The 13,573-nt window shown below is 37.5% G+C and overlaps 1 protein-coding gene across 1 annotated transcript in view; it reads left to right on the forward strand.

Annotated features, from left to right (window-relative positions):
• Positions 1–13,573, forward strand: part of MYO16 (myosin XVI) — a 411,612-nt gene that overhangs the window by 218,420 nt on the left and 179,619 nt on the right. The window contains 1 exon segment of the mRNA XM_032611435.1: positions 462–603. Within this exon segment, the coding sequence (XP_032467326.1) occupies positions 462–603 (142 nt within the window).

A 13,573-nucleotide genomic window follows, 5' to 3' on the forward strand; every position in this document is an offset into this window, starting at 1 on the left:
ATAACATAGAAATTTCTACCTTAAGGCCCAATGTTCCTCCCAACCTCCTGACCCCCACTTTGGTTAGAAGGATCACTTCTTTGAAAATATTGAAAATATAACTAATTTTCCAGTCCTTGAAGAGGACTCCGTATCCAATGCAGTGAGCCGTTATCAGAAAGCTTGTTAAGAGGGCCCTGCACAGGGTCGGTCCCTCACTGAAGGGAGATGATGCAGCCTGCCTCTCCAGGCTGTGGTCAAAAGCTGTGCAGCAAATAAGACCGAAGTGTGCATGGCACTCACTTTACAGAAATGTGTTTTCGTAATCACCGGCAGAGACTGTGTGTATTAGAGTCATAATATGTTTTTTAACATCTTCTGTTGTACGTGGATGTGGAGGGAGAAACAGGAGGACACAGCTTGGTGGCTTCTGAACAAGGGCAAGTTTGTGCTGATGCCTCCTCCCCTTCCTGCTCTCCCAGGAGAGATGCTCACACGGCGACACACCATAGAGATGGCTGAATTTTACCGGGACCTCCTGGCCAAGTCCCTGTACGGTCGTCTGTTCAGCTTTTTGGTGAATACAGTGAATGGTTACCTTCACAGTCCAGAGGAGCCCAGCAGGTAGGTGTGATGGACGCTGGTGATTACGGTGATTCCCACAATAGCGACTTAACTAGGCTCACTCTTAAAGGTGCTTCATAATCCAGTGTCACCCATAGGTTAAACTATCATTAAAACATTTCATCTTAGCGCGATGATTTTACTTCAGGGATTTGACTGACTAATTTTAAGGGATTCAAGCCCCCTCTGCCCATACGCACAGCCCTGGATAAATTAATCAAATCATCCCTCGTGCACAGAGACGCAAATGCATTCTCTCTGGACTGAAGGCATCTATGGCCTTTTAATCACCAAGAAGTATAAAAAATGTATAAATCTGGGAAGAAGACAGTTCAAGAATATCTCAAGCACTTCAGTCCGTTGAGAAGCCCATGCCTCTCTAGAAACAATTTGATGATGTGTTTCAGCTCGGCAATTCCTCCTGTTTTCTTCACTTGTTTTGTGGATTTTTTGATGAAGCATCTCTATGGTAACCATCTTGACTCCTGGCCTTAGTCATCTTTGAGGAGTAGTGTTTCAGGGCTGTTTGATCATCTAAAAATGATAGATCTTCTTGGCATCTTGTCAGTGGAAAACTTTGTTAGTATTCTTGTCTCCAATAATGACCTTGGGCAGGGCAGGCCATTGGGAGCAAAGCTGCATCCAGGAGTCTTTACACGTATGCTGGTCTTTGAATGAAACCTCTTGAGGATTTCTTTGTTGTCCAAACAGACGTCACCAAATTCCTGAAAACGGCTCCTTTCAGAGGTTACTTGGAAAACATTAGGACTAATATGTATTAATGGGGAAGTTCTTAAATAAATACAGATATCTCAGAAGATTTCAAGGACAAAGGCGTACTAAATTCTCATTAAAATATACACATAAAAAATCCGCTGCTCGTTGATCAGCATGTCCAGTATATAGTCTGTGGCTTGAGGGTCGCTATAGCGTTACCTGTGTTTTCGCAGATATACATTGATGTTGGATGTGGTGAGGATTCTGGATTTCATTATTTCTTACTCTCAATTTGTGATTTCCCTTTAAATGCGAAGATTACTCACAGAACAGTACTAGTCGGCTAAGACTACCAAATTAATCTTGTATAAAATCATTGGCAGCTCTGCTGAAGTTGACATTGACAAAATTAACAAATCAATCCAGCTGCACGTAAAAACTTTTAGAAAATTTCCATTTGACGTTTAAATCTTACAGAGCCTTAAATTATGTAAATGAAAAAACGTATACAGAGTCAAGATTTTTGACTGCACACAGAGAAAATGAAAACATAAACCTTGGAAAACACATTACTTCCCTTTCAGTGGGAGTATTGTGTCAATGTGCAAATTTATGATATGAGTCTTGTCTTTATGATTCTCTACTAGGCAAATGAATAAGGACAAGGATTATTGGAAAATTAGAGGTGAATTAATGTATCGTAAGTTTAACTTCTAAAAGACAGTTTTCTCATTTGAGTTATAACTCCCATGTTTTCTTCTCTATTTCTCCCATGGGTCACCCAAACCTGAATTTAAATCCAAAAATAACGCAAAGAAAGGTTATGTTTGCAGTATTTCTAATTCACGGAAAGCTTAAAGATTTGCAGATTTACGGACCCATTTCCTAAGTCACAGAGAAGTCTCAAAATTTGGATAAACTTAGAATAGGCATTTATTGTTTATGAATCCCCAATTTCTTTTGGAAATTTTATAATTGTGTTAGAAAAGATTATATTAAAAAATATAGGGCTTCCCTGGTGGCGCAGTGGTTGAGAGTCCGCCTGCCGATGCAGGGGACACGGGTTCGTGCCCCGTTCCGGGAAGATCCCACATGCCGCGGAGCGGCTGCGCCCGTGCGCCATGGCCGCTGAGCCTGCGCGTCCGGAGCCTGTGCTCCGCAACGGGAGAGGCCACGGCAGTGAGAGGCCCACGTACCACAAAAAAAAAAAAAAAAAAAAAAAAAAAAAAAAAATATATATATATATATTCCTGTGGTTAACGTGGGCAGGCGCGCTTGATGTTGATGGGAAATATTTTTCACACTATGTAATTTTTGTAAAATTTGCAAGAGAGAATAAATATAAATAGGATATACTCTAACAAGGTATAAAGGGAAGACAAGTGAAATTTAAGCAGATGACATGTTTGTTCTTAGAATGCTGGGTTCATTTTCTGGATTATAGCAAAATACGTACAATGTAAATAATGTTACACATTAAAAAAAATTCTACTTCTTCTACCTAGTTTCCAAACAGGTTTATCATCCTTGTGATTGTGAAATGAGATAGAGATTCTTACTAAGGTGTGGCGAATAATAATAACTTAAAAATATTCAAATGATAAATAAGTTTTGCATCTCCTAAAATAGGACCTGTTTCACAATTGCTGCACTTACATTCCCAGGACTGAATTATCAGTGTTAAATTTGAAATTATTAGTTTTCCTGAATCGAGATCTTCAGTAGATTTTTGGTGTAAACTTGCCTATTTCAGAGGCACCTGTAAGTTAAGAGAGTCTTGGACAGGCAGAGGGGTTGTGGAAACTTCGGGAGACGTCTCCAAATGTCTTCAGACACAGAAACCTACAGTTTATTTTAACTCATTTTCATCATGAGTTCTGACTGCAATGGTTTATATATGCGGGGACACCTGAGGAATATAACCTATGGAACAATCCCCTTTTTATCATAGAAGCACCCTAACAATAAATAGACTGATGGTTATAAAGAGATGACGTTTAGGAGGTAACTCGCTAGAGCGGTATTGGAGATATACTTTATTTATTCATTGATTCATTGATTCATTGATGGCTGCGTGATCTGAAATCCACATTTTTGGGGAGCACAATTTGGCATGCAGATATAATACAGTAAACAAACTGAGTTTCAAGCATACATATGGAGATTTTTTTGTTTGTCACTGAGCCTTCGGGGTCTTACATATGCTTATACTATATTACATTCTTTTGATATTTTAGTTGAGCTAAACATAAACATGTTAGCAATTTATGATTAATTACATCCCGCTTCAATGAATTATAGAAACTTTGGGAGAGTTCTCCAACTGTCTCCAGATACCAAACCCTACGATTAATTTCAACTCATTTTTATCCTGAGTTCTCCTGTGTCCAAGCCTGTTCCTTTGGACGGCACCTGATTGCAAGAACTTTGGTTGGTTTCCAGGACTATCTGAGGATAAAAGGGGTCACACAAGGCCGTCCGCACAGTGCCTGGTAAAATCTTCGTGGTCATGGCTGGAGAGAAGGCTTCCCAGTTTATGGCCATTTATTGTGGAGAAATGAGGACTGAGAAAAAATGCAGAAGGAGGCCATGGTAGAAACCCTAGATACAGTCCAGTCTCTTCGTTTTCTGTTGCTTTGGTAATCTCGGTTGTTTGGAGAATAGCAGATAAAGGAAACAATTTGTTCTTTAAGAATACGAATGCCGCTACTCATGTACACTGCTGGGTAGTTTTGTTTTAACATTCACATATCAATGCAGTGATTTAATTCCTGAAATCATCAGTCGGATATTTTTGGCATCTTATCCTGTTTCTAAATTCACATGGTTTAATTATAAGAAAATGATTTTGTAAGTCAGTATGGAATGTCCTAGGCATCCAGAAAGATTTCCATCAACTTATTGCCACGTGGCGCGGGTGTTCCACAGCAGTCTGGCTGAGTCATCGTAAAGGATGGAGATGTTAATAGTGGGGCCTGATGTCTCACAACTGACAGCTCACTCTCTGAAATGAGACAAAAGTGCGTGTGCAGTAGGATGTGAATTTAAGGTCCTATCGGGGTGTCAGGCGAGCACGGTCCTCTCCAGCATCTGACAGCATCAGATGCATCAAAATGCATGTAGCGAATCTGCGCTAATAAGATCGGAACAATCAATTTCATATTCAGAAAAATGGCACTTCTTCATAGGCGAGACTTGCTATTCGCTCTTAATTAGAGGCAACAGATGTTTTATGTAGGGAAAAAGTAAGGATAGCCTTGAAGAATCTGAAGCCTGGTTTAATCTGTTGGGTAGTCTGTATCTGGTCTAAATACTGCCTTCCTGAATGGCACAGAAGGCTGATCTCTACTTTGATGCTCTGAAATGAACGTAAGGTGAATTAGCCGGGTTAGGGGGATTTACGGCTTAAGTTTTCATTTGGGAATTCTCCTTAGATTTGTTCTACTGAGAATTCAGTTTGTACACTATTAGTTATGAACAGTTAGTGGTGTGTATGCACGTTTGTTGAATTTCCAAGGATTTTAAACAGAAGAGAGTGTTTTGCTGTATATTATATTGAAATGATATCCAAGTTTCTTATGATTTCCATTTGTTTCTCATTGATGCAATCAGGTAGCACTTAATGTACTTACGGAATGTTATAATGTATTTGGACCTTTTTTTAGGTCGAAGTCCAATTTGAGAATCTGATGAATGGCGTAAACTCACACACAGTTTTCCATATAATTTGGGGGACTTATAGACTCTCCCCTCAAAGAAATAAATGTTCCTGGACTGTATTAACTTCTCAACTTGTTGATTAAACAAGTTAATAAATTCTGAAATAATACCGCCAATGTGGTTCATAGTCCCCTGGTAGCTCTTGAGGATTTTTAAGTCAAAAATTTTTTTTTTTGTAATTACTTTGTTGTTGACCTTTTCTTAAATAGAAAATTATCTTTTCAACTTTAGATAAAATCTGTGATTTTTAAAAACCTACAGAGATACCACCTGATAGACGAGTAACGTAATTTTTACTACACTAATATAACAGTAAGAATGTTAATCTTTTTAAGATTATTTTCAGCGGATTAGATTTGCAGCTCTAACTGAGAATTTGTCAAGGATCTCATCCAGTAGAGACAGGAAGTCAGTATCTTAGTCTATGAAGCTCTAGGGGCCTGAAGATGGAGCATCGTCCTCTGCACTGCAGGCAAACCATCAAAAATACCTCCTGGATTATGGTTTATACCTACACCGTTTGCATAGATCACCTATAATACTTTACCTAGCATCTTAGGACAGTTTTCGAATTCCATCTATAGGTTGTTTTTGCTTTTTGTGCAGGGGGATTTGTCATGATTTCTGTACCATCTCGTATTTCCCAGGATGAAAAAGCCTGAAATTCAAATCAAGGATGTGTGTGTGTGTGTGTGTGTGTGTGTGTGTGTGTGTGTGTGATTATTTTCTTCTTAAATTATTTAACCAGAAGGCTTTTTAAAAAAAGTCAGATGCCATCTATGACTTTTTAAAAGGACTAGATTGTAGCCATAAATAGTTACAAATGGTTCTTACAAAAGTATAATTTGTTTTATCTTTTGCAAGGAAATGAGGTCCGTCAGGGTAACTCTTTGAGTTGAAAATTTGAGGATTAATCTTCTCTAATGGTGGCAGTCATTGGGCGCATCCCAGGTGATGAAAATCGCCCATTATTGGGACTTGAAATTCTCAAAACGACCTAAGCGCTTAAGCCCCCCAACCCGAATCCCGCCCTGCTTCCTTATAGATGGTCACCTTCGCCTTAGCTGAGGGCTCACCGTCATTCTCTCCAACAGGAAGGGTTAAGGTGAGCAATGTTTCCCTCCTTCCTGAGTCAGACGGTGAGGAAAGATTTTATTGAAAAGAAGCCACGCGATTTATCAGATGTCTGCATGCCCCTACCCCCAACCCCGCCCTGCCAAATCTGTAATGGAACTTGTGTAGTTGTCACCTAACTCCAGATTTAGGTATTTTTTACTCCCCGCGACTGTCCGCGTATCATTGACTAGCTGGTCTGTATGAATTCTCGTTAATTCAGGGTGGGGCTCAGTGGGGCTCTGTGACCACTGCAAAGCAGAGGGGTATCAAAATTAAATACTTTTGCCAAACCACACACCGCTCTCCCAGTCCATTCAAGGAATCTCAGTGAGGGAGAGTTTGTAATGCTTCTCAGGATTTTAGGGGCTGCAATAGGTTAAGAAACTATCTAAATGGTAAACCGGGTGATAAGAAAGTGAAGTGTGGAGAAAATGTCTAGAAATTAATGTGTTTTTTTTCACTGTTATTTTGATAAGAAAATTGGAAATTAATTTCCCAAAGAAAACATCTGAGCATACGATATATTTAACATCACTTGAGAATCCTAAGCAAAATCTCATTCTCTGTCTCTCATTCGATATATATTTTATAAACTGTTATTAAAAGTTCGAAAAAGGCCATGGAGATCATCTGTCCTCATTTCAGACACAAAAGTACAAAGTGAAACCTGAAGGAGGGACTGAATGTGTAAATAAATCTGATTAAAACCCAAATATTTACTTATTAGTTTCAACTTTCCCCCTTAGCACTTTACTAAAATGATTATAAAGATTTAAGTTCTTTGATGGATATTACAAGTCGAAAAGAAAAATAATCTAAAAATTTATACCAACAGTCCATACGTAATTAAGAGTTGGTAAAATGATATTTTGTACATTGCCTTATTAAAGTATTTAATACTTAATAAATGAATTTATATCATTAATTCCCAAATGCCTTATAGAAATACTAAAACAGCTGCTGTGCATTTGTGAGAAAATGAAAATAGACATTCAGTATTTCTCCATTTATTGTGTGATATCTTTCTTCATTAACTGTATTTGGGGGGGTGAAAGATTTAATAATCAAGAAGAGTACAAAGGGTTATAGGCAAGTCTTACCTATTATCTAACACGAGTAACATTTGTCACTTTTGCTTCCGATTTTTTTAAATGCAAAAGAAATAGAAAATTGCAGCTAAAAGCCAAAGTTACTTTTGTTTAGCTACATAAGTCGATTCCTCTCCTTCCTGCCCAGAGACAACAATATCATCAATATTGTGTAAATTTTCCAGTTTTAAAAATTAATCTAGATATTGGTGTTTCATAACGAGTATATAACACTGTGAGTCATTAAAGAATTAAAGAAATGCTATCATAGAGTACATTGTACGCTGTACTTCCCTTTTTAACTCCACATAGTTTTTGAGGTTTAACTATATTGATACGTAATGAGCTAATTAATTCTTTGTAACTGCTGCACTAATTCCCCTGAAGAGAAACCACAATACCCTCATCTATTTCCTTTTAGATGGACACTTACGTCTGTTTTCATTTCAGTTACAGTGTCACATCCTGAGATATATGTTTAGAATTATCCCTGGGGTATATATTTAGTAGCAGAATTGTGGGGAGAATATTAATTTGCATTTCCCTGATTACAAGTGAGGTTGTACATGGCAATGCAGATTCTACACTGCCCGGTGGTGATGTGCTCATATGTGTACGGTGATACTTGTTCAGTTATATACAATGACCTGGCTTCAGGGACTTACCATAGACATTCTTTTCCTATTCCAAGGTCATCTTACATTTTTTCCTAAACATTTAGATTTTCAATACATCGGGAATTTATTTTTGTCTATATGAGAAATTGATAGAATGTTATATTTTAGATGGATATTCAACTATCCCTGTCCCATTTATTAGAAATGCTTTTTCACCTCCTCCTGATGTTTAATCTATTTGACTAAAGCTGTATCAATAATATATTGTTTTAATAAGTTCTCATAATAAGTTCTTACTTTTCTTATTTGTTTTGGTTTCTCTGGATCTTTATTTTTGCATATGAATTTTATAGTCATTTTGACTTAGTCCGTAAAAGAAATTCATTTGAGATTTTGATGAGAACTACATTTATAGATTAATTTGGGGAGAATTGGCCTTTTTAGACTGTTGATTTCTTTGCTTCCATAAATATGATCTATATTTCTTTCTGCATACATTCTTTTATTTCTTAAATATGTTTGTGCTTTTTCTATCAATTTCTTGCACACTTCTATTTGATTATTTTCTAAGTACTTTGTACTTTCTCTTGCTATGATGAGTGCTATTTTTCTATTATATTTTAATTTGTTTATTGGGATACTCAATCTTGAGTTTCATATGTTGATCTTATATCAGGAAACCCTGCTGACTTTTCTTATTAGTTCTAATAATTTTCCTGTGGAATATAATAATGTAAATGATCATAGTTATCTTTTATGTCTTCCTTATTTATGTCTTCTATTTCTTCTTATTTTATTGCATTGGCTACCACTGCCAATACAATGTTGAAAATTTGTGGTGATAGTAGATATTCTTGTCTTGTTTCCCAATTAATGTAATACCTCTAATTATTTGTCAGTAAGTAATCTGTTTATGTAGAGTTCCAGTAGATAATCTTTGCTAAATGTTTTCAACCATAGATGGATGCTGTTTCATTGAATGTTTTCCTTTTATCTATTAAGATTATTTCTCCTTTTCTTAGCTTATGTGGCAAATTTTATTGACGTATGTTTTTTGATGTCCAATAATTCTTCATTTTTGGTGTAAACCCTATTTGGTCATGATGAACTAAATTCAATTTTCTAGTCATTATTATGGATGTTTGCATTTATTTTCATTAGTGAGATAAGATTTTATTTATTTGTTGTACAGTCTTTTGCTATTACGTCTATGTTAAAAAGCTGAGAGCAATTCTGTTTTTCTTCTCTTCTAAAATGGTTTGTGTTAAATGAAGATGATATATGCCTTGAATGCCTGGCAGAATTCTCCCTAAAAATTTTTGGGGAGGTGAAGGGAGAATTCACCTATAAATACTATTCTAAAATTTATAGGTCTAATCAGATTATTTTCTTTCTTTTTAAAGTCATATATATTCTAGACAGTCGTCCACTTTAAGATTTTAAATGTATTCACCAACTAAATCACAGTTTTGTTTTATTTATAATCCTCCAATCAATATCTCTTATAATTCTAGTTTGACAACTTTACATTCCTGACATTCTTTATTTATGCCTTTGCTCCAGTATCATTGGTAAGTCTTGCCTGAAATTTGCCTGTAAGAATTATTTATTTTCAAAAATCAATTTATTTTTCTTGTTGTCATTTCTCATGTTTATGTTATTTATTTTTACTAAGCTCTGCAGTTTTAGGACACCCTATTCTAACTTTCTTTGAAATTTTCTCCTTTTTTTTTTTTCCTGACTTCCTGACTGGAATGTTTGTTTCATACTTTCTGATGATTACGTTGACCCTGATCCTATGAAGTATCTCCTGAGTACCTCTTAGTGCATTCCAGGTGATTTATATGTAGTACTTCCTTCGTTTGTTTAGTTCTAAATATTTTGTCTTTATTTTTGTTTCAGAGATGAAATAACAAGCAGTTTGTCAGAAAAATAAATTTTGCACACCATGTTTTTCCCTCCTTCATCCAAATTGGGGAACTTTTTCCCATTAAATAATGATATTGCTTTGATTCTTATGAATATGGTACGAGTGACTTCTATTTCTGCATAGACATTTAAATCATGGTGCTTATTGTCATGACAACCAAAACTACACAATTTAGCGAAATATCTAAGACAAAACCTGCTTTCTAAATAATTCTCCTTCTGCTTCATTTCGTTACCAAAACACCCATATGTGTAATGATTTCCTAAAGAGCTAAGAACCTTTTCTCTGTAATTGCACATTTGCTTTTCATTTTTTTGTGAGATACTTTTTTTTTCAAATAGAAGGATCCAGAGAAATAAAAAATATGAGAGGTTTACCAAAGTAGCATGTATATTATATTACTCGAAAATTAAATATTACATAATAAATACAAAATGATGGTTTAAATTTTACCACCCTTATTATAAAAATTACCACGTACTATGGACACAATAATGGTTAAATATAAATATTAATCATGATAATGTGATAAACTGTTTCAAGAATAGTGCAGCTTATTGAACCAATGAAGAGCTACGTATTTTTCCCTTAAGTGTACGTTTTTAGGCGATGGGAGGAAAAAAAGAGATTTCTTTCAGATCTATGAGAATATGGCATTTTTAGTATCGAACAGTAGTGTTTTTCCTTTTTGATAATGGCTATTATGCGATTTGCAAATATTATTTGAGAGTCAAATAGATTGAGTATAGTGTGTAAGAAATTCAGTGATTTATAAGGCTACTACAAACCCACAAGAATTCCTCTCTAGCTCTTTCTTGAGCCAAGAGTGCAGAGGCTAAAGCTTGTATATTTTATACAAAGGATAAAATTCATCGCATTGCTGGCCGTGCCCACACTCTTGTTTCATTTCTCACTGGGGAAATGCATTTGACCTCTTTTCAACCCCCTGATACCCTGCCCTGCTGGATACAGTTAACCAAATCTGTATTTATTACGCTCCTCTGTGCCTGTCATTTGAGCGTAGTGGCAGTTCTGCCAAAATAAATAACGCCGCCATGCAGCTCAGAGATGAGAGGAGGGTGTCCCATTCTGGGTCTTGGTGACCCTGCCGCTCCCTGAAGAAAACACCAGGAAGGAAATGTCAGTCCCACAATTTAAATATTGTTTGCCTTTTCCTAATATAATTTTCTCATCGAGAAGGATGGGCTTTTCAACGAAAGGACATTTTTAGTTTTTGTTAGCTGCACGCTTTTAACTTTTCTCTCTTCATATACAGTCTCATTAAAAATACATTTTCCAAGCAGACGGGAGAAGTGGGGAAGGTGCATTTATTGTGGTTATTGTCTACTGGATGTTACCAGTAAGCGAGCCGGGCTTTGAGCTGGAGATGATTACATTTAATATTGACATTGGCATCAGGAAGGAATTATTGTCTCCCCTCTTCAGATAAGGAAACCGGAGTTCAGAGAGGTTGAGTAATTGGCCCAAGTCACACAGCCAGGAAGAAGTGGTAGATTTGGAGAATGAACCCCACTATGTCAGACTTGACACCTGAGTTTTTCCAAAAACGTCTCCCACATTGAAACGGTCAGAAAATGCTTTTAAAAAGCATAGTTTTAAAAGCTACTTTAAAAAATATAAATGGTTTCTTTATTTCCCCCCAAAATTATGATTTAAAGTTTAACATATCTGTATATCGACATGGCCCTGAGGGGGCGATTGTCCTCTGTTCTTTGTATCTGCATCTCTAGCACCTGGCAGAGTGCTTTGCAAAAGTAGGTGCTCAATACCTATCCATTCAAAAGGTGAGTGAGCTAATAAATAAAGTAGTTCAAAGCCACTCTCAAGTGAAGCGGTGTTGGTAGATTGCAAAAACGGCCCCAACTGCTTATCCTCTGCATCCATGCCCTGTCCAATACAGCTTTGACGCTTCTCTTATCAAGAGTTTAGGTCCGTTTTCACTTCCTTCGAATCTGAGTTGCCCTTGTGACTTGCTGTAGCTGAGAGAATACAGCAAAAATGATGGTGTGCCAGCTCTAAGGCCTTGCACTAGTCTAAGATCCCCGTCATTGCCACTCGCGCATAAGCCCGGGCTCTCCCGCGGATAGTGAGAGGCACTGTTAGCCAGCCAACAGCCAGCCAACCCCAAGGCATTGAGCGGAGGAGGTTATCCTGCACCTGCCAACGCCCCCGCCAGGCCACCCACACTGACAAAAGGACTTAGAACCATAATAAGTACTTCATGTTTTTGGGCGCTGAGTTTTGGGGTGGCTGGTTACCCAGCAATATCCACTTGCTACAAGTCACTATCTCGTTAATTTAACTTTGAGCCACAAGTTGTGAGCACATATACTTGAAGGTGATTGCTGGAAAGACAGGTGTCCATTTCATAGGTGGTTGGAGGGATTCTGAGATGATCTCCCATCCCAGTACTTTCACACTCTGTCTCCATCATCTTCTGGGGGGCAGTAAAGTCACAAACCTTTGGGTAATAAGAATTTATGATTTTCAAACCTTACTATTAAATTGCAAAGGTATCCTGAAGTGCTCTTTAAAACCTTAAATAGCAGATACCTCATAAAAAGGGGAGGAGGGCGGTGTATTCAAAGAGAATTATTATGAAGGGAGAAAAGGAACCCTATTAAGAAAAGCATGATCGTTTAGCAGTTGTGTAGCAAATCAGCAGGGTGTATACCTTAAACTGACACAATATTGTATGTAATTAAATCTTAGTGGAGCTGGCAAAAAAAAAGAAAAACGTGATAAGTGAAAAATGAAACAGCACTTTTTACTGTAGTTTACAACTAGTGGGTTGAAATGTTATGTAGATCTCATGTTTTGTGTATGTGTATGTATGTTCAAGTACATGGTAGTTAATTTATGAATACAGCAAATTTACCTTTTAGCTGCGTTTTCATTTTTTAAAAGGGTGATAGAAATCAAGAGATCTGGATTTCTATTCTGCACCTGACACAACATTAATGAAATTGTTAGTAAGACCTTTATGTCTCGCGAATATTAATTTTCTCAGTCTCTGAAACTGTGATAATCGCATTTCATTTACCTACAAATGGAGCCTTGGCTTATCTCTCTGGCTTGGTTTTGCTTTCAGGACCCGTGAGTCTGTGATTCCTGGTCAGGGTATTTTGGAAGATGTCAGTCACATCCAAATACCTGGTGGCTCACTGCTTTGTGCCAGGGGGTGAACTCTGAGTCAGCCCCCTCCAACACAGGTTATGCTAAAATGCATCGGATTCAATGGATCCTTGAGTCTTAGTAGAACAGGTAGTACCACTATCAATAGGTGAAATTTAAAGGCTGCAGATCAGATCACACCTGCAAATTCTCACAACCATGCCTGGATTAGTTCAGCTCTTCCAGTGGCTCTAGCCTAACAAGACCAAGCTCCAGAGAAGGTCAGGAACTCCAGGGAGGGTCAAGACTTTTGCCTGTGTTGCAGGCCTCATCCACAAGTATTTGTGGCAACGCATGGCTGGCTTTCTCTGCAGTACGGCGTGTGCCTGCTAGCACTTGCCCACCCACTCACATAGGGCATTCACACGTAGGGGGCACTCCCCTCCCCATAATTAGTAATCATCCCTTTTCTGCAAAGATCACAGAAACTGCAGCTGAAGTACTTTGATGGCATTCTGAAAACTCCTCCCACCCAACCTACCTGGATTACCCACCCCTGTGGAATCCTGCCTTTACTCTGCCTTCCAAACCAGACCCACCCAATTGGGTTTTATACCTTTTGAGTTTCCCTGCGTCTATCCAGAGCA

Source organism: Phocoena sinus, chromosome 18, assembly GCF_008692025.1.
Source record: "Phocoena sinus isolate mPhoSin1 chromosome 18, mPhoSin1.pri, whole genome shotgun sequence".
In the NCBI taxonomy this organism is placed as follows: Eukaryota; Metazoa; Chordata; class Mammalia; order Artiodactyla; family Phocoenidae; genus Phocoena; species Phocoena sinus.